The sequence below is a fragment of the Rana temporaria genome, chromosome 4 (genome assembly GCF_905171775.1).
Source record: "Rana temporaria chromosome 4, aRanTem1.1, whole genome shotgun sequence".
Lineage (NCBI taxonomy): Eukaryota > Metazoa > Chordata > Amphibia > Anura > Ranidae > Rana > Rana temporaria.
Window position 1 is genome coordinate 79192250 of NC_053492.1, and position 21828 is coordinate 79214077.

The 21828-nt window shown below is 44.7% G+C and overlaps 1 protein-coding gene across 1 annotated transcript in view; it reads right to left on the bottom strand.

Annotated features, from left to right (window-relative positions):
* The window catches only part of DDX1 (DEAD-box helicase 1), a 79541-nt gene that overhangs the window by 13728 nt on the left and 43985 nt on the right, over positions 1-21828 (bottom strand). Inside the window, exons 17-20 of the mRNA XM_040348568.1 lie at positions 18624-18812; positions 8103-8154; positions 6329-6475; positions 995-1086 (exon numbers count right to left, since the gene is read on the bottom strand). Coding sequence (XP_040204502.1) covers positions 995-1086; positions 6329-6475; positions 8103-8154; positions 18624-18812 — 480 coding nt within the window. The remainder of the gene's footprint in view (positions 1-994; positions 1087-6328; positions 6476-8102; positions 8155-18623; positions 18813-21828) is intronic.

Sequence of the window (21828 nt, forward strand, 5' to 3'; positions counted from 1 at the left end):
GCAAAGAAAGAAAGAAAAAGAAGCAAAGAAAGAAAGAAAAAGAAGCAAAGAAAGAAAGAAAAAGAAGCAAAGAAAGAAAGAAAAAGAAGCAAAGAAAAAAAAAAAAAAAAAAGAAGAAGAAAAAAAAAAAAAGAAGAAAAAAAAAAAAAAAAAAGAAGCAAAGAAAAAAAAAGAAGCAAAGAAAGAAAGAAAGAAAGAAAGAAAGAAAAGAAGCAAAGAAAGACAGAAAAGAAGCAAAGAAAGAAAAAGAAAAGAAGCAAAGAAAGAAAAAGAAAAGAAGCAAAGAAAGACAGAAAAGAAGCAAAGAAAGACAGAAAAGAAGCAAAGAAAGACAGAAAAAAAGCAAAAGAAAAAAGGCAAAAGAAAAAAGGCCAAAGAAAGAAGCTTTATTAGATTTACTTGAGAAACATGAGTGTAACTGCAAATTGTCTCATTTTAGGCCCGGTTCACATTGCATTTTTTTTTACTGGGTTTTTAGTTTTGCAGAAACGCACTACAGTCCATAATAACATGGTTTCCTATGGATGTAGTTCACGATCTGTGCATTTTATGGAAAGGGCCAGGGACTTTTCTAGTTTTTGGTTGCATAGACTTCAATTGATCAAAAACATGTACTGAAAAATGCAAAAATGCAACTGCAATATGCAAATTTAAACCTTCATTAGGTGACAATCAGGCCTTAGTAAATTAACCCCAATGTATCATAACAATCAAAATGTATCTGTGTAACCAAAGAATTATAAAGCATAATCTGTATTTGTTATCACTGCTAAACACTGACATCTACAGTCCATATCAAATAATGCACTGTTCTGTAAAAATCAACAATGACAACTACAGGCCATTTCAAATAATAAACTGTTCTGTAGAGAGCAAGACTGACATCTGCAGGCCATATCAAATAATGCACTTCTCTCTAAGGATAATAGATCAAATGTCTAGCACTACAAAACACTAGCGACACATATCACAGCAGTGGCTCCCAAGCACATACCTTAAATCTCTCCAAGTTTTGCTTTCTCTCCTGTGGCTTCCTGTCACTGTGCAGACAGACGCATGAGAATTGGTGTCCTTTCCTGTCAGGTCCTGAAACATTTTAATAAATACATTTGAAATTGAATGAGCTTTGTTTTATTGGAGATGGCAGAACAAAATGCTAGAAGGCATCTCTCCAATAGCGACAAAGATGGTAAAAAAAAAAAAAATGAAACCAGACAGAAGTTTTATCCCTTCCTTCCATTCTACCCAAAACCAGCAGTTAAACTTCTTGCCTTGCCTATAAATTCCTTATCTTATGCCGCGTACACACGACCATTTTTCATGACGAAAAAAATGCAATTTTTTTAATTGGTCGTGAAAAACGATCGTGTGTAGGCTCCAGAGCATTTTTCTCGACGAGAAAAAAAGGTTGTTAAAAATTTAGAACATGCTCTATTTTTTCTCATCGTTTCTTCACGTCGTTCAATTTCACGGCGTGAAAAACGGTCGTGTGTGGGCTTTAACGAGGGGTGAAAAATGCGCATGCTCAGAAGCAAGTTATGAGACGGGAGCCCTTGTTCTGGTAAAACTAGCGTTTGTAATGGAGATGGCACATTCATCACGCTGTAACAGACTGAAAAGCACAAAGACTGAAAAGCGCGAATCGTCTCTCAAACTTTTAATAACACGAAATCAGCCCCAAGGGTGGCGCCATCCGAATGGAACTTCCCCTTTATAGTGCCGTTGTACGTCACCGCGCTTTGCTCGAGCATTTTTTTTCACGATCGCGTGTATGCAAGGCAGGCTCAAGAGGAATCACGTCGAGAAAAACATTGTTTTTTTTTTTCAATGACATGAATAACTGTCGTGTGTACGCGGGATTAGAGTACAGGACTTGTTTTTTAGACAATGGGGTTATTTATTTATGATACACACATATAAAAAAATGAGTAAATATATATATATATATATATATATATATATATATATATATATATATATATATATGTGTGTGTGTGTGTGTGTGTGTGTGTGTGTGTGTGTGTGTGTGTGTGTGTGTGTGTGTGTGTGTGTGTGTATATATATATATATATATATATATATATATATATATATATATATATATACACACACACACACACACACACACACACACACACACATATACACACACACACACACATATACACATACACACACTTATACTGATATATATTGTAGATTCACATCAGTCCCTGCCCTTAAGACGCTTGCAATCTAAGGTCACTAATTCACATCGATACATATACATACTAGGGCCCATTTAAACAGGATCCAATTAAGCTAAATTGTCTTTGTAGTTTGGGAAGAAACTGGAGTACCCAGAGGAAACCCACGCAGGCACAGTGAGAAAATGGAAAATCCATGCAGGTAATGCGATGGTTGACATTCAAAAAAAAAAAACACAACCGACCCTTGTAGTGTAGGCTACCTTCAGGTGGTTGGACACTAGCAAAAACATTTCTTGGGCTGCCCCTAATGCACACTCATAACTTTTTATGCAAGAAGTGACCACATGAGGGGAAGGCTTGAAGCACCCTGTGGCCAAAGCCTGCATCAGCCGCGGCCTGAACATCCACCTCATAAAACCTTAAGAGAATGCGTGAAAACTGAATCAGGAAGCAGCCTTGCAAATCTGGCATACAGATGCTTGATGCTGGAAAGCCCAAAAAACAGCAACTGACCTGGTGGCGCAAGTTCTTAAAGGGTAGAGGGGAAATATTTTTCTTGAGGGTATAGGCCATGTCAGTCCACTTGGCAATAGTGGAACAAGAGGCAGAATGGCGTCTAAAGCCCGCACAACATACAAGCATTGTAGGGAGATTCCTATGGAGTGTTTTGGAGCAGGATACGGGGAAGGAAGGACAAGCTCTTCATTGAGGTGGAAAAATAGGAGACCACCATGGGCAGAAAAGGCCCCGGTCTCAAGATCACTTTGCCCATGTGTAATACAACAAATGGCTCTTTACACAAAGGGCTGCCAGCTCAAAAACATACATAACAGATGTAATGGCCACCAGGAAAGAAACCTTGCATGTCTCCTAAACGGATATTTGTAACCAGCTCAATAGTGGGGGGGGGGGGGGATCTCTGAGTCCAACTATGTAACTATTTAAGTCTGAAAGAGGCCGAGGCTTGTCCACCAGGAATATGTCGGTGGACAACGTCGTCCTGGGCTATTTGGGTACGGTCAGCATCACTGGAAACCAAGAGAATTAGCTGCAGGGCTAGACCTGCAAGGGAAAAGGAAGCCTTTAAAGAGGAAGTAAATAATCTGAAAATAAAAATAAAAATACACCCTGCAAGACAAAAGGCATAATGAGCTAGTATGCATAGCATACTAGCTCATTATGAATAACTTACCTGGGATCGAAGCGGTCCTTGTTCCCCTCCTGTGACCGCCATCTCTCCCCGTGTGATTTCTGGGTATCACGACTCCGGCGCTGTGACAGGCATGCGTGTGGGAGCCACCAGTCATTGGTATTAGAAAGGGCACGCTCAGTGCACCTGTATTTTTTGCAAATATCTCCTAAACCGTGGAGGTTTAGGAGATATTTCTAGCACCTACAGGTAAGCCTTAATCTAGACTTACCTGTAGGTAAAAGTGACCTGTAAGGGCTTACAATCACTTTAAGAAGGTTTCAAAACATCTATGAACAGAACCCTAAATGAGGGTACATCCTCAAATGGAGCCACGGAAATGATTAAAGGAGTTGTAAAAGAAAACATTTTTTTTGCTGAAATGACTGTTTACAGGGTATAGAGACATAATAGTTAACTGATTCCTTTTAAAATTGATAAAAAATAGATAAAAATCAATCATATAATGTACCTCTAGTTTCATTTTTGCATGTTATCCTGCCTCTGTGCTAGACAGAGCCATAGAGCCGTGATGGTTTGGAAAATGAAACTAGAATCTCCCAGTACTGTGGTCATCAGGAAACAGACAACCAGGAAGTGTCCAGAACAGAGAAGGATTTCAGCAACATCAGAGCAAAAACGAACAATGAGGACATGAAACCAGGACTGCAGTACGGTAAAGGAAGCTATTTAGCTAAAAAAAAAAATCCTTTAGTGACCCTTTAAAGACTGAAATTGCAGGATCCTTTTCAGCAAAAACCTTAGGACTGAACATCCTTTCAGCATTAGGCCAATCCTCATGTAGTATTCGTTTGGAATTTGCCAGCCTATCAAGTCCCTATAGGGGCTTCTTTTGGCTGTGGAGAATTGGGTGCTACTAGGCAAAGACAAGTGTGGTCTGCCGTTGCTAAAGTGAGGGAATCCCTGGTAGGGTACCCATAGAACTGGATGGGGAAGGAATACAGAAGCTATGATAACCCATGCTGACCATGTCTCTTGTGGTTGTGTTTCAGTAGCAGAAGTACAGCGAATGTACTGTGTGCATGTTTTGTGAATAAGGCAGGCAAAAGTTTTTCAGCTGGAATGGGAGTCCAGATGGGGAAAAAAATTAATACAATAAAAAAAAAAAAAAAATTCAGTAGATTCTGCTAAACACTGAGCAGCCTAAGTGAAATTTATGCTAGCCATTCACCAGTCTAAAAATAATTAGAAGGCGTTTTAACCACTTAAGGACCGGGCCTATTTTTTCATACTGTCTAAATTGGCCCTAGTATGTGTATGTATGAATGTGAGTCGGGCACTGTAGACTCCTTGGGAGCATGGACTGATGTAAATGTAGAATATACATGTAAATTACTGCGTAAATTGATAGCACGATAGGAGTACCTGCAATAAATAAATACAATGAGTGTGTTTTGGAGCAGCCACAATTTATCTGGCATTCCACCTTAAAGAAAACCCAGTAGCCAATGAGAAGGTAGTAACCATGCGATGATAAAAACCTACAACCTCAGGTATTTTTTACAGCACCGCACAAACTCCAAAACCCATGGTGCTTTACTACAAAACTGCTGAAAGTAACTAGGAAGCCAATTTTTAGATCCACCACTCCCCATTAGGGCTGCACGATTCTGGGAAAAATGAGAATCGCGATTCTTTTGCATAAAATGATTCTCAATTTTTTTTTTAATTTAAAGTGGTAGTAAGCCCCGTTTTTTTTATTTTTTTTAAACCTACCTAAAAGCCATAATGAGCAAATATGCACCGCATACTAGCTCATTAGGAAATACTTACCTTGGAACGAGTCGTAGGGAACTTAACTGGTCCACGGCGAGGGAGATGTCATCTTGCCTCGGCGTGTCTTCCGGGTATCGCCGCTCCAGCGCTGTGAGTGGCTGGAGTGTCGATGTCGTCACGCGCGGGAGACTTCTTGCCGGCAAGGTCTGGCGGCTGCCGAGCCTTTAGCCGAGGATCCCCGCTGCGCATGCGCCGATGCAGTCAGCAGCGCATTGCGAGGGGAATATCTCCTAAACCGTTCAGGTTTAGGAGATATTCTTTATACCTACAGGTAAGCCTTATTATAGGCTTACCTGTAGGTAAAAGTGGTAGTACAGAGTATACTACCACTTTAAAGTTATTTTCAACACAAAACTGAGCTTATATGCTTAAATAACGTATATGTAAATCTGACGGACTGTTTCCATATTACATTTTAAAAGCCGCAGCAAACCTGCTGACCTTACATGCTTGCTAATGTGAAAGAACAACTCTGATTTTCATTTAACTAAATTTGAAAATCAGAGGTATTCGGTCACATTAGCAAGCATGTGAGGTTTGCTGCGGCTTTTAAAATGTAACATGGAAACAGTCCGTCAGATTTACATATACTTTATTTAAGCATATAAGCTCTGTTTTGTGTTGAAAATAACTCTGAAAGTTATTACTCTGTTGGGTGTAACAAGATGTCCGCTTGCCCCCCTTCTAACTAACATTACTGTACAGGAGTGTGGGGTGGAGCAAGAGGGCGGCAATGAAATGTCACTTCCTGACGAGACAGCTGCCACCGGGTGCACCAAGATGGCCGCGCTCCGGAGCTAGGTTGAAGCCTGGGGACTTTCGTATGGCCGCACCAGAAAATCGCGGGTCATCCGGCCTGGAGATCGTCTGGGGGGGGTGAATCGAGATTGCGATTATTTTACGATTAATCATGCAGCTCTACTCCCCATGCAATATACTACTGGCCCAGCAATGTGATGGCCACAGTCTATCTGATCAATCGTGGAGGAAGGCAAGACGGGGAATGACAAACTAGGTGTGAGCTTTAAAAACATGAAGTCATGTGAATATGACTTATATAGGTAAACTGTGTTTTAGCAAACTATACTGTAGTAATGATTTCATTGGATTATAAACATTTGCGGTCATTCTCTATATAGAATGCAGTAATTACCTCCTCCATACTGTATAAAATATTGCTCCATGTTGTCACAGTCCAGCTTGGTTCGGCAGAAGATGATGGCTTGGTCCATGTTGTGTTCTTTGATGGCACGAACTGTGTACTCTCCCTTCAGGATCTTAATGGCTTCGGACATGGCTTCTGTACAAAGAGAACAGAAATCCATGGATTTCATAGTGACTTTTCTCCCATATGCTGCTGCATAACAAAAGGGGGCTAATTTACTAAGCTAAAGCTACTGGTATTTGTCATAACCACTTTTGTGTTCGGATTAACCACTTAAGGACCGCTGCACGACGATATACGTCGGCAGAATGGCACGGCTGGGCACATCAACGTATATGTACGTTGCCCTTTAAGCCCAGCCATGGGGTCACGGGCGCGCCCGCGTCCCGGTCCGAAGCTCCGTGACCGCGGGACCTGCAGACCCGATCGCCGCTGGAGTCCCGCGATCGGTCCCCGGAGCTGAAAGCGGTGGTTCACCCTCCATAACAAGATTTTAGCATAAAATGAGGCATAGTAGCGCGAGCTATCCAGAGGGAAGGTGATTGACGGCCGGCTCTGGCACGTCACGCTCCCCGAAGACAGCCGGAGTAGGTCTCGGCTCTTCACGGCGCCTGCGCACAGACTATGCGCAGGCGCCGTGAAGAGCCAAGTCCTATTTCGGCTATTTCCGGAGAAGCGTGACGTGCCAGAGCCGGCCGTCAATCACCTTCCCTCTGGATAGGAACGCCCATTCCCCGCGGGGAGTCGAAATCTTCAATATACTATTGCACAGTGAGTACCGGGCTAAAAAAATAAATACAGGCATACTGTAGCTCGCACTACTATGCCTAATTTTATGCTAGAGGAAATTGTATTTTTTATTTTTTTATTGGGTGAACCCCCGCTTGAAGAACAGCTTCCCCGTTCTTCACTGTGGCGGCGTCATCGATCGTGTGATCCATTTTATAGGGGGACACAATCAATGACATCACACCTACAGCCACACCCCCCTAAAGTTGTAAACACACTTCAGGTCACACATAACCCCATCAGCGCCCCCTGTGGTTAACTCCCAAACTGCAACTGTCATTTCCACAGTAAACAATGCATTTTAAATGCATTTTTTGCTGTGAAAATGACAATGGTCCCAAAAATGTGTCAAAATTGTCCGAAGTGTCCGCCATAATGTCGCAGTCACGAAAAAAAAAAATTAAAAAAATGGCTGATCGCCGCCATTAGTAGTAAAAAAAAAAAAATTAATAAAAATGCAATAAAACTATCCCCTATTTTGTAAACGCTATAAATTTTGTGCAAACCAATCGATAAACGCTTATTGCGTTTTTTTTTTACAAAAATAGGTAGAAGAATACGTATCGGCCTAAACTGAGGAAAAAAAAATTTTTTTTATATATTTTTGGGGGATATTTATTATAGCCAAAAACGTAAAAAATATAGAATTTTTTTCAAAATTGTCGCTCTATTTTTGTTTATAGCGCAAAAAATAAAAACCGCAGAGGTGATCAAATACCACCAAAAGAAAGCTCCATTTGTGGGGAAAAAAAGGACGCCAATTTTGTTTGGGAGCCACATCGCACGACCGCGCAATTGTCAGTTAAAGCGACGCAGTCCCGATTTGCAAAAAGGGGCCGGGTCCTTTAGCTGCATTTTGGTCCGGGGCTGAAGTGGTTAAAAAAGTCATATGGCTAAAGTTAAATCGCTATGACAAAGTATAGTTATAGCTTAGAGAATGGCGCTTATTGTGTTACAAGACATCACACATTACCTGGGGAGATTCCTCCTGCTCTAGTGTTATCTTTGTCGTGGACTCCATCAGTCTATGCAACAAAAAAACATTAAATGAGAACTTCATTTCAGAGAAAAATCAAACAGTAAACCCACATTATGGGCCAATTCACAATACGTGCAGTGATGGATGCTTCCCCGAACGGTAAAACATCTGTCACTGCAGCTAAACAATTATTTCCTATGTTCCCCATTTACACTGCAATGCATCCTAGTACTGTGGTAAAATGCAGACATGCTTCATTTTATCGCCGCACACCAGCCCAAATCAGAACATACAATGTAGGGCAGTGCATCACGCTGCCCAAACTTGCAAGTGTACAGTGCCTTGGAAAAAGTATTCATACCCCTTGAAATTTTCCACATTGTCATGTTACAACTAAAAACGTAAATTATTGTGATTTGATGCGATAGACCTACACAAAGTGGCACATCATTTTAAAGAAGTGGAAGGAAAGTGATAATTGGTTTTCAAATTTTTCTACAAATAAATATGTGAAAAGTGTGGCGTGCATTTGTATTCAGCCCCCCTGAGTCAATACTTTGTAGAACCATCTTCCACTGCAATTACTTCTGCAAGTCTTTTTAGGGATGTCTCTGCCAGCTTTGCACATCTAGAGTCACATTTTTGCCCATTCTGCTTTGCAAAATATCTCAAACTGTCAGATTGGATGGAGAGCGTCCGTGAACAGCAATTTTCAAGTCTTGCCACAGATTCTCAATTGGATTTAGGTCTGGACATTGACTGGGCCATTGTTACACATGAATATGCTGTGATCTAAACCATTCCTTTGCAACTCTGGCTTGTATGTTTAGGGTTGTCTTGCTGGAAGGTGAACCTCCGCCCCAGTCTCAAGTCTTTTACAGGTTTTCTCAAGATTGCCCTGTATTTGGCTCCATCCACCTTCCCATCAACTCTGACCAGCTTCCTGTCCCTGCTGATGAAAAGCATCCTCACAACACGACGTTGCCACCGCCATGTTTCAAGGTGGGGATGGTGCGTTCAGGGTGATGTGCAGTGTTAGTTTTCCGCCACATATAGAGTTTTGCTTTAAAGGGGTTGTAAAGGAAAAAAAAAACATTTCCCTAAATAGCTTCTTTTACCTTAGTGCAGTCCTCCTTCACTTACCTCATCCTTCGATTTTGCTTTTAAATGTTCTTATTTCTTCTGAGAAATCTTCACTTCCTGTTCTTCTGTCTAACTCCACACAGTAATGTAAGACTTTCTCCCTGGTGTGGAGAAAGCCTCTTGAGGGGAAGGGGGCGAGCAGGAGTGTCAGGACGCCCACTAACACACAGCTCTTTTCTCTATCTGCAAAGTAGATGGCGTCCTGACTTGCCTGCTCGCCCCCTCCCTCCTCAAGAGGCTTTCTCCACACCAGGGAGAAAGCCTCGCATTACTGTGTGGAGTTATAGACAGAAGAACAGGAAGTGAGGATTTCTCAGAAGAAATAAGAACATTTAAAAGCAAAATCGAAGGATGAGGTAAGTGAAGGAGGACTGCACTAAGGTAAATGGAAGCTATTTAGGGGGGAAAAAAAAAATAGGATTTTATGCTCATTGTAAAATCTTTCTTTCTCTGAGTTCATGGATGGACACAGCACCCACCCCTCTTTGTCTGTACTGCTTGCTACGAACTGAATTGCTTGGCGCAGGCTGAGGGGATATAGTCAGTGGGACCGCACCCTGGGCGGGGCGGTTCGGCTTTGAAGTTGTTAACTCTTTCTTCCTAGTCACTCCTAAAGATAGGCTAACAACTTCAAAGCCGAACCGCCCCGCCCAGGGTGCGGTCCCACTGACTATATCCCCTCAGCCTGCGCCAAGCAATTCAGTTCGTAGCAAGCAGTACAGACAAAGATGGGTGGGTGCTGTGTCCATCCATGAACTCAGAGAAAGATTTTACGGTGAGCATAAAATCCTATTTTCTCTTCCATTCATGGATGGACACAGCCTTAATCTGGACAAAGTGGGACATCCCAAAGCAGTGTCAACATGAGGGGTGGGAAGCATAAAATTAAACTTCACCCCAAAACAAAACAGAGCTCCTCAACTGAGGAGTTGTAACTCTAAACAGCCGCCTGCAAAACTTTGCATCCGAAGATGCACTCACATCAACTTGTAAAGTTTAGTGAAAGTGTGACCGAGCGACCAGGTCGCCGCCTTACACACCTGGGAAACAGACACTTGATGTCAGAAAGCCCAAGAGTCACCATTGCCCTGGTCGAATGCATCGTGATAGGGAGGTGCCCGACCCTTTATGGCGTAAGCCTGATCAGGATCTGTCGGGTCCACCTCAAAATGGTGGCCGATGAGACCGCTGGGCCATTCTTTGGACCAGCCCCCGAAACAAACAGTGAGTCTGAACTCCGGAACGGAGCAGTAACAGACAAGTATATTCTCGGAGCTCGGACAGCGTCCGAGGAATGCCACGTCGTCCCCTTAGGATTCGACGGATGAGTACACAAGTATGGCAGTACAATGTCTTCCTTGAGATGGAAGGTCGAAATGACCTTAGGAAGAATCTAAGGCTGCGAACGCAGCACCATCTTATCCTTGTGGAAGATCAAAATAGGGAGCCTTTCATGACAAGGCTGCCAGCTCAGAACCCGTCTAAGCTGACCTAACAGCCAGCAAAAGGACCACTTTCTGAGAAAGTGTCAACAAGGGAACTTCCCCAATGTTCTCAAACGGTGGTTTCTGAGGCACCTAGAGGTCATGCTGTGAAGGCCATTGACTGTAAGCAGGATGCCGTATGCGACCTTGCGACAGCAGGTACTCTCGTAGCGGTAGACGACAAGGGACGTCTGCTATTCAAATCCCCACAGTGGTAGTGGAGGACGGACTGGAGGGGCCACATGCCGAACACCCTGTAGAAATGTTTTCACTAGAGAGAGAGAGAAAGAGAGAGTGCGAGTCGCCAGGGGTCGCTGAAAGAAAACAGCCAGGGAAGATATCTGCCCCTTAATCGTGCTTAAAGCAAGCTCTTGGACCACCCTGCGCTGTAAGAACAGCAGGACTCTGGACACCAAATAAGTCAGTGTATTACACTTCATTTCCTCGCAAAGGGCCAAGTAAGCTCTCCAAATGCGATAATACATCCTCCTAGAGGATAACTTTCTAGCCTTTCTCATGGTAGGAATTACAGAATCCGATAGGCCCCGGTCTCTTAGAACCTGGCTTTCAATAGCCATGCCGTTAAAGCCAGCGACTGTAAAGCAGGATGCAGTATGGGACCTTGTGACAGCAGGTCCTCTCTCAGCGGTAGACGCCAGGAACGTCTGCTACTAACCGCACTAGATCGGTGTACCAAGGACGCAGAGGCCAATCCGGAGCATTTAAAGTTATTGGAATCCCTTCTGCCTCCACTCAAGCAGAAGAGGCAGGAGCTTAGGCATATATTAGCCGGTACTGACTCCACAGCGCCACTGCCCATGGGTATTTTGACCTGGCCACAAACCTTAATACCCTCCGATTGAGTCGAGATGCCAAGAGATCTACGTCTGGTGTGCCCCATCTTGAGCAAAGGAGCCGAAACGTCTCTGGGTGCAGAGACCATTCTCCTTGGTCCAGCATCTGGCTACTCAGGTAGTCCGCCTACCAGTTTTCCACACCCGGAATGTATATGGCCGACAGGGCCGGTATGCTCCTTTCTGCCCACCTTAGGATTTGAGCAACTTCTGACGCTGCAACCAAGCTTCTTGTTCCTCCCGGACGGTTGACATTTGCCACCGCCGTGGCCTTATCCTACTGGATCCTGACTGGACGCCCTCGTAGCCTCTGAGACCATGTGGAGAGGCACAGCCTGATCGTCCGAAGTTCCAGGACATTGATCGGCAAATGGGATGGGAGTCCTCTGGAGACCAGCGACCCTGGGTCGACTGAACCCCCCAGACCCCCCCCCCCCCCCCCGGTAAGGCTGGTGTCCGTCATGATGACTATCCAGTGATAAGGAAGGAACGACTTCCCGGACAGAAGTGCCGGTGAGGTCAGCCACCAAACAAGGGAGGTCCTGACCAAGTGGCTCACCCTAATTTGATAATCCAGGGATGATGGGCACTTGTCCCATCTGGACAGAATTTCCTTCTGTAGCACTCGTGTGAGATTGCGCATATGGTACCGCCTCGAAAGGAGGCCACCATGAGGCCCAGGACTCGCATGCAAAAGCGGAGCGACGACCCTTTCTGATATGTTAACTACCGCACCGCAGCCCGAAGGGTCTGCAACTTTTCCACAGGGAAGCAAACCTTTGCCTCTGAGGAGTACAAAATCAATCCCAGATATACTAGGCGTTGAGTCGGTACCATTACTGACTTCTGAATGTTCAGTAGCCACCCAAAGTGTCTTAGGGTCTGACATGTTATAGACACGCTCAACTCCAATTCTGAGGCTGAAGCGGCCCTCAGAAGCAGGTCGTCCAAGAAGCCCACGATAGTGATGCCACGTTGTCTTAGTAGGGTGAGAATTGGGGCAAGCACCTTGGTGCCGATGCCAGGCAAAAGGGGAGGGCCACAAATTGATAGTGGTCTTCCCCGACCGCAAGCGCAGAAGTCTCTGATGCTTGTGCATATGGGAACATGTAAATAGGCATCCCTGATGTCCAAGGATGCCAGAAAGTCCCCCGGCTGGAGGGCAGCGACGACAGAGCGAACCGTATGCATCCGGAATCTTGTACCTTCACAAAGCAATTGAGGGCCCTGAGGTCCCTAATTGGGCGAACGCCCTCCTTCTTTGGTACTATGAACAGATTGGAGTAAAACCCCTGAAACCGATCCTTTACTGGGACAGGGATAACCACCCTGCATTTCAGCAGGTCTTGAACTGCCCCAAATAGGGCTTCCTGACAAGTCGGTTGTAGCGAGACAAAAAATAAATAAAAATAATCTGTTAGGTGGGCAAGATAGAAGTTCTATCTTGTACTCTGAAGACACTACTTTGCAAACCCACCGGTCGGGGACCTGAGATGTCTACCGAGTCGTGCATTCGCGAAGACTTCCCCCAACCCGAGAGATGGGTGGAAGCAAACCTTCATGCGGCCGTAGCTTTGTCTGCAGGTTGTTGGGTTTGCGAAACCAGGGACGTCTCTGTCCCTGAACAGGTGCTTTATCGGCCTGTGGTCTTCTACCCACCGTACTTGGCGGACGATAAAAACGATTGTGTGCGGTAAGAAGGGCCCTTGCCTACGGCGTGGCTCCTTCCCCCTTCTTGGACTGTGGGAGCAGTGCTCTTATCTCCTGTAGCATCTTTATTTATGTCATCCAGGGAAGTTCCAAAAGTCTGTCGCCCTTAAAGGGCATGTCCATCAGGGCTTACTTGGAAGATTGGTTGGTGGACCAAATCTTAACCGAAGTAGACGGCGTAACACCACCGCCTGACCTGAAGCTCTGGCCAGCAGAGGAATAGTGTCCAAGGCTGATTCACAAATACATTTTAGGCCCATTCCGTGAGTGTCAGACACCAGGGCCCCAACTATGGTTGGGCGTACCCCCCAAACCCACTACCGTGTACAGGTTGTGGGTGATCGCCTCAGCCTTCTCGTCCGCAGGGTCTTTGAAGGTGAGAGCCCCCTCCACTGGTATGGTGGTTAGCTTGTTTAATCTGGACACAGGAGGGTCCGCTATCGGGGGTGAGGTCCATATTTTCAAGAGACTCTCTTCAAGAGGGTAATGCAGATTTTTAGGGACTGAAAAAAAACCTTCTGTGGTTTATCCCACTCCTTGTATAAAAGTTTGTCCAATAAGACACACAAGGAGACACTTTAGCAGTGCGGGTTGCCTTACGGAACCCAAAAGGGACCGGCGCGTCTGCTGCTTCTGCAGACCCCTCTATCTTTTGAGTATCTCGCACTGTGGTGATAGGGTCACTTACTAGAGCCTTATCGTGTGCTGACCTGCCGAGGTCGTCCTCACTGTCTGGGCAGTCTTCCCTGCCTGACACAGGGACTCCCCTCCTGGCTGCAGCAGAGACAAGGGGTTCCCCCCCAGAGGGCTCACCACCCAGGAACCGTAGTAGATGGTTTGGATAGCAGAGCTGCTTCCTGCAGAGCGTGTCTGTCGATCTGTGCTCTCCAAAGCTGGGATCGAAGGCTGGTTCAGTCAGCAGCGTGTGTCTGTTCATCTTCCGTCCTTCAATGGTCTGATCCATGGTACAATGGCCGCTGATTTGACACTAGAAGCCAACAGGGCAGAAAACCACGGTGCAGCAGAGTAATGCAGCAGTCAGTACACTTCAGCAGAAATCGCCAGGAAAATGGCCACGGAGTGTCGCTAGGCCAATACAGATGTGGCTACAAGAGAAATACAGCATGGACACACCAAACATAGGCGCCGACAGTATGGAGCAGGACATACAGGAAAGCAGAATCTCTTATGCAGCTTTATACACCGATTTAGACTTATGGTTTCCCAAGTGAAGCTCCCCAGAGGAACCCCTGCCCAGCAGCTAGCTCAGGGAGCCTAAGGAGGAAGGGGAGAACGGGGAAAAGGCCCTATACTCATCTCTACACGGATGCCCAGCTCTGTCTTCTTGCTAAAGCAAGGTAGTAGCTACTTACCCTTCCTGTGGGTTTATGGTGGAAGCATCCTGGACAGTGCATTTTCCGCATGGTAACGGAGATGACTGTCTGTCAGGCTACTACGACTTGGCCCTGTAGACCAGTCCTTATGCAAGCCCTGGAGCGTATAGCGACGGGAATGTCGTGGACTATCCAGCGCGCAGCTATGGTCGGCACACGCTCGATGGCCGAAACTGGGAAGAATACAAGGATCTCGGATCCAGCCTGTCGCCCAGTCGGCAGTTGATCGAAGATCGCAGGAAAAACTTTAATAAAATAAAAAAATCCCAAAAAATAAATTTGAATTAAAAGCCTCCAAGCCTTGGTCCTGAAGGGGCCATGTCTTCTTCTAGCACTAGGCAGAAAAAAAAAAACTGAATTGTTGGTGCAGGCTGAGGGGATATAGTCAGTGGGACCGCACCCTGGGCGGGGGCGGTTCGGCTTTGAAGTCAACTCTTTCTGCCTAGTCACTCCTAAAGATAGGCTATTTCCCACGTTGTCAAGATTAAGGCTGTGTCTATCCATGAACGGAAGAGAAATTTCCTTTACAACCCCTTGAAGGCCAAAAAGTTCTATTTTGGTCTCATCTGACCAGAGCACCTTCTTCCACATGTTTGCTGTGTCCCCAAACCATCTGCTGCAGTGGAAGATGGGACTTGTAGTTTATGCATTCATCAGATTACTGTGATTACTTGATGTGACCGTGCAGACAGCACAGCTGCACTGAATTTAAATGCAACAGCGGAGGAACCCTCGCCAACTATCAGAGAGGAGGAGGAACTCGGAGGTGAAGGGGGCTGAACATGTTACAGCCCAAATACGAGTGCAACTTGTTCTAGGTGGTGAACTTTACCTTTAATCATAGAATAGAAGAGGAATCTCTACATTCTTCTGTGAGCCGATGGTGAAAAAAGCTGCACAATATGCTACAGCAGGTCATAGTCCAGGGGTAGACAACTCCCGACACCGGTGCAGCAAGCAACACACAAAGCCTATTTTGCCGGCACTTGACTTCCCTCCCCATTAGCAGAGCAGCGCAGGGAAGCGTCAGTGAGACACTAATGTATTCCAATTTCAGAATTTACCATGCTGCACCTGCACTGAGGGGGAGGCACTGTGCCCCCACACATTGCAAAAGATGGGAAACATTGTTTGGCTACATCATTTTGCTGTAACTACAATCGTCAGCTTTTGAGATGGGGAAGAGATTGGTGCAGTTCTTCTGGGGGGGGGGGGGTTCCCTGTTTCCAGGAGGAGGTTTTTCTTTGGCCATGGATAAAGCCAATATCACAGTCCTGCTAGCCCCATCCACCATCTGGAGGAAGAGGACTTGCTTGGTTGCCACTACCAATCTCACAAAGAAGGGATTTCACTGTGATTGAGAAAACCACAATCAGGAGACAGTTTGTGGAATTACTGTTGAGCTTCTGGGAACTTTGTTGAAATTATTCCTGAACCTTTGCGTCACTTACTACTGAACCCCTGCACTGTGTCCCTTTAACTGGTTGCCGACCAGCCGCCATCGTTTTACGGCGGCAAGTCGGCTCCCCTAGCTATACGTCGGCTCTCGCGCAGGCCACTAGGGGCGTGTACGCGCCGACGGAGGTGCGTGCGCGCCCCCCGACTCCCGTGCCCGGGGGGCGCGATCGCTCGTTACAGAGCGGGGACCAGGAGCTGTGTGTGTAAACACAGCTCCCGGTCCTGGCAGGGAGAGAAATGTTGATCTTCTGTTCATACAATGTATGAACAGAAGATCAGTAATTTACCCATGTAAGTCCACCCCCCCTACAGTTAGAACACACCCAGGGACATACTTAACCCCTTCTCCGCCCCCTAGTGTTAACCCCTTCACTGCGAGTGGCATTTTTATAGCACCGATTGCTATAAAAATGCCAATGGTCCCAAAACTGTGTCAAAAGTGTCCGCCATAATGTCGCAGTACCGGAAAAAAAAAAAAATGCTGATCGCCGCCATTACTAGTAAAAAAAATAAAATAATAAAAATGCCATAAAAATACCCCCTATTTTGTAAACGCTATAAATTTTGCGCAAACCAATAAACGCTTATTGCTTTTTTTTTTTTTTTACGAAAAATATGTAGAAGAATACGTATCGGCCTAAACTGAGGAAAAAAATTGTATTATTTTTTTATTTTTGGGTGTTCTTTATTATAGCACAAAGTAAAAAAATATTCATTTTTTTTCAAAATTGTCACTCTATTTTTGTTTATAGCGCAAAAATTAAAAACTGAAGAGGTGATCAAATACCACCAAAAGAAAGCTCTATTTGTGGGGAAAAAAAGGACACCAATTTTGTTTGGGAGCTACGTCGCACGACCGTGCAATTGTCAGTTAAAGCAAAGCAGTGCCGAATCGCAAAAAGTGCTCTGGTCTTTGACCAGCAATATGGTCCGGGGGTTAAGTAGTTAAGCCAGAGCCAGTATTCAGCGCAATGAAAATCACACCCAATTACGTTTTCTCAGCCGCAGGGCCCAACGTATGCTCCTGCACACAGGCCCACTGCTTTGAGAAAATGCCCCTCATTGCGCATCCATTCCATATGCTGTTAGGTTACATCACATACAAGAACGTGGGCTGGATATGAGAGTTGGATCAGCAGGATGAGTGTGCCAGGATAGGTATATGTGTCTCATTCCTGCATATCACAAGCGGTGGGGCAGATGAGCAGGAGGGGACAGCGGTGGAACAGAAGAGCAAGGGGGTACAGTGGTGGAGCAGATGTAAAAGGAGGTACAGTGGTGGGAGGGATGAGAAGGGGGTTCAGCGTGGGACAGAAAAGCAGAGGGTTACAGTGGTGAAACACATTTGCAGCGGTGACAGTGATCGGAAGTGTAGAGTTGCAGGAATTGGGGCTGATCTGAGGCATGAGAGTGCGGGATGTCAATTTCTCACTACTAAATTAGTTTACAGCATTTACTTTATAAAAAAAATATTGTCAAAAACTTCTGTTTAAAACAACCCATTCAGTTTAAAATATAAATAAAAGGCAAAACAATTTTGTATAAACATAAAAATCCATTATAAAGTGTTTTTATAAATGATCCCTCTATATGCAGTTGCATAAGAGTCGGGGGGAGGAGGAGAGGCAGCACACTGAGCTTCCCAGTGAATGCCTGTGCGGGGGGGGTGGTATCGGGACAAGTCTGTTAATTGGAAAGCGCACTGAGTACCCATTACTTTCAATAATGTTAAACAGGACAAATAGAGAGGATAAATCACCTTAAAGCGGGGGTTCACCCCAAAAAAAAAAAAAATTTACATTAGATTCAGCCGAGTAGTCAGAATGACAATCGGCTGTTTTTTTTTTTTTTATCCCCGTACATACCGTATTTTCACCGCCGCTTCCGGGTATGTATTCTGCGGGGCTGGGCGTTCCTAATTGATTGACAGGCTTCCGACCGTCGCATACAGTGCGTCAGGAGTTGCAGAAAGAAGCCGGCCTGCGCACCGACGGTCGGCAACTTGTGACGCGCAGCATGCGACGGTCGGAAGGATGTCAATCAATTAGGAACGCCCAGTCCCGCAGAAGACATACCTGGAAGCGGCAGTGAAAATACGGTATATGTACAGGGATAAAAAAAAAAAAAAACAGCCGATTGTCATTATGACAACTCGAATCTAATGTTAAAAAATGTTTTTTTGGGTGAACCCCCGCTTTAACAGGGGGGCATAGACAGCAATAAAAACTGACGACTTTAGGTATACTTTAATAATGTCCTAGGACTTATTCCTTCCACCCTGCGCTGGATAGTAAAGCCAGAATTGGGATGACAGCCCTGAGACTTGCACAGATGACATGTCGGCAATAACAGATACCAACAGGCTTTTGTTTTGTTTTTTAGGAGGAATATAAATCCACCATCGTCTTTCATGTTTTGTAATCCAAGTACCTAAATAAATGATATACAGATCCCCCGGAGCACTACACTTACTCGGATATGTTTGCTGCCAAGTCGCTCCCACAGTTTATCCTTCTTTGGGTTGACTGGCACAACAACATGGTGAACGGTTTCAGGGACAGAATCTTCTCCTTTCAGATCCACCCAGGTAGGGAAGTGCATGATTTTCTCAGACAGTTTCTTCACATCGAACGAATGCAGAGTGGCCGAACACACGATCACCTGAGCAGAACAAAAGTCAATACATGAACTCGGGCTTTACATCCCTGGCAGAAAAATGTACATGTCAGTATTCCTTTTGTAAAATTAGCGAAAGACATCTTTATTTCGCTTAAAAATTCCCATTCAGATCTAATTAATGTCTGCATAATGATACTATATAGGAATCAAAATCACTGCAATTCATTCTTTGCATGATAAATGTACGTAGGTGCATAAAACTGGCCACACATTAAACAAAATTTTCTTGTGCAATATTCCAAAACCTAAACATTTTTAATTTGTATGCAGTCAGGCAGGCCCTTGTACTACATAGCTGAAGGTAAATAAAGGAAATTGAATAAGAAAATGGCCAGCCGGGTGAATAAAGAGAACTTGCCATCAGCTAACCTATTTACACATCAGGCAGCTTGTGGTACCACTTATGTGTCTCTGAAGCAACCTCAGAATCACTTCTCAGTAAGTTTTTAAGGTCAGGCTCTGACCAGCCTACATCTTTTTTTTTTTGGGCATGACTGTTTAATTTCACAGATCTGCAATATTTTGATGACCACTGACAGGTAAAGTGAACATTGATTATCCCACGACAATGACATCTGTAAATGGGTGGCATATATTGGGCAGTAACTGAACATCTGAACATGTTGGCCCTGAAGTTGATGTGTTGAAAGCAGAAAAAAATGGCCAAGCGTAAGGTGGGAAACTTTGAAAAGGGCCAAATTGTAATGGCTAGATGACTGGGTCAGAGAAACTCAAAAACATGCAGCTCTTGGGATGTCCCTGTTTGCAGTGGTCAGGACCTACCAAAATTAGTCCAAGGAAGGAAAACCAGTAAACCGCGAGAAGATCATGGGTGGCCACGGCTCACGTAGGAAGTGAAAGCTGTGAAGTCCAATCTAATAGAAAAACTACCATAGCTCAAAATTACTTTAAAAACTTAAAAGTGGTTGTAAACCCACTACCAAAATAAAAAAAATCTGCAAGACAAAGGCACTCACGCTAGAGCTGTAAGATTCTGGCTAAAATGAGAAATCACAATTTTTTGGCTTAGAAGATAGATTACGATTCTCGTGGCATAGCATCATCTTTCATATGATTAAAACAAAAAAATTGGGCTAACTTTACCGTTTCGTTTTTTTATTTTTTTTATTAATATTCATTGAAGTGTATTTTTTCCCAAAAAATTGCATTTAAAAGACCGCTTGGCAAATACAGTGCGACATAAAATATTGCAGCAATTGTCATTTTATTCCCTAGGGTTTCTGCTAAAATTTATATATAATGTTTGGGGGTTCCAAGTAATTTTCTAGCAAAAAATATTGATTTTAACTTAAAAAACAAGTGTCAGAAAAAGATTTGGACTTTAAGTGGTTAAACTTCCTGCATTTACACACAGAAGTTTGATCTAAGAAGGAAGTTAGTTACAATGTTTCATGTTGTTACAAACTTGGCAGACTGCCTGGATTTTTTCTTTTGACATCTGAGTGAGCAGATAAAGTCTCTCCACTTGTTATATGAATGAATCAGCAAACTCTGCATTGGAGATCTCAGGGAGGTTGAATCGAGATCACAATTGTTTTAACGATTAATTGTGCAGCTCTAACTCACGCCCATGCGCGTAGGAGCCACCGGTAATGGCACACTAACTGAAGCAAAGGCACGTACGTGCCGTTGCTTCAGTGTGCATGCGATGATGACGTCAGCACATGCAGATACAGGGGATATGTCCTAAACCGTGGTTTAGGAGATATCCGGGGGAAGCTACAGGCGAGCCTTATTATAGATAACAACAAAAACCTGGGGAATGCCCAGGGAAAAACCAAGCCTACTTACCGACCAGCTTGCAGAAAACCAATTAACCTGTCTACAGTATGCGTTAAAAACAGGGGTTCAGTCCGCACGCATTTGCAAACGCATGCGTGAGCCACAGAGCCGCGCCAAGGCACCCTGTAATATCTGTGGTCCTAACACTAAACAATGAGCGTCCCCACAGTGGAGGCACATGCATTTTAATGGATAGACAGGGGCAGGTGAACTGAAGGGAAGCCACCCCTCCTTTAAAGGTACAAGAGCACACCAAGCACCCAGCATATAGCACAATGGCTGCAAAGGTGTTGGTGCACTGATGGACCAATATAAACACCACAGGTGAAGCATAAACATGTCCACTGCCCACGTCTATAGCTGGCCATAACAGTAAGTAGCATTGGAAGGCTAAAGCAGATAACAACAAAAACCTGGGGAATGCCCAGGGAAAAACCAAGCCTACTTACCGACCAGCTTGCAGAAAACCAATTAACCTGTCTACAGTATGCGTTAAAAACAGGGGTTCAGTCCGCACGCATTTGCAAACGCATGCGTGAGCCACAGAGCCGCGCCAAGGCACCCTGTAATATCTGTGGTCCTAACACTAAACAATGAGCGTCCCCACAGTGGAGGCACATGCATTTTAATGGATAGACAGGGGCAGGTGAACTGAAGGGAAGCCACCCCTCCTTTAAAGGTACAAGAGCACTTATTATAGACTTGCCTGTGGTAAAAAGTGGTTGTAAAGGGTTTACAAAAATCCTGGTTCCAACAGAAAGATGTCAGAACAAACAATGCATTGCAGTTTGTTACTAATTGGGGCTGCGTAGCTGCAGACTGGTCAGGGTGCCCATGCTGCTGATCTGTGTCCACAGCCAAAAGCTGAGCACATGGGTATCAGAACTGGACCACAGAGCAAAAGAAGTAGGTGGCCCAGTCTGATGAATTCAAGACAAATTTGAGGAACAATATGAGTTTGAGATGTTGACTTGGCCTTCAAATTCTCTAGATTTCAATCCAATCTGGCATCTGTGGGATGTGCTGGAAAAACAAGTTGGATCTATGGAGGACCCATCTGGAAACTTGCAGGTTATTAGGGATCCGATACGGACTGCTTGATGCCAGTTATCACAGTGGTCTAGTGGAGTGCCAGATACCTTCTAGGTCTAGCGGAGTTTATGCCTCAATGGGCGGGTGGTCATAATATTAAGGC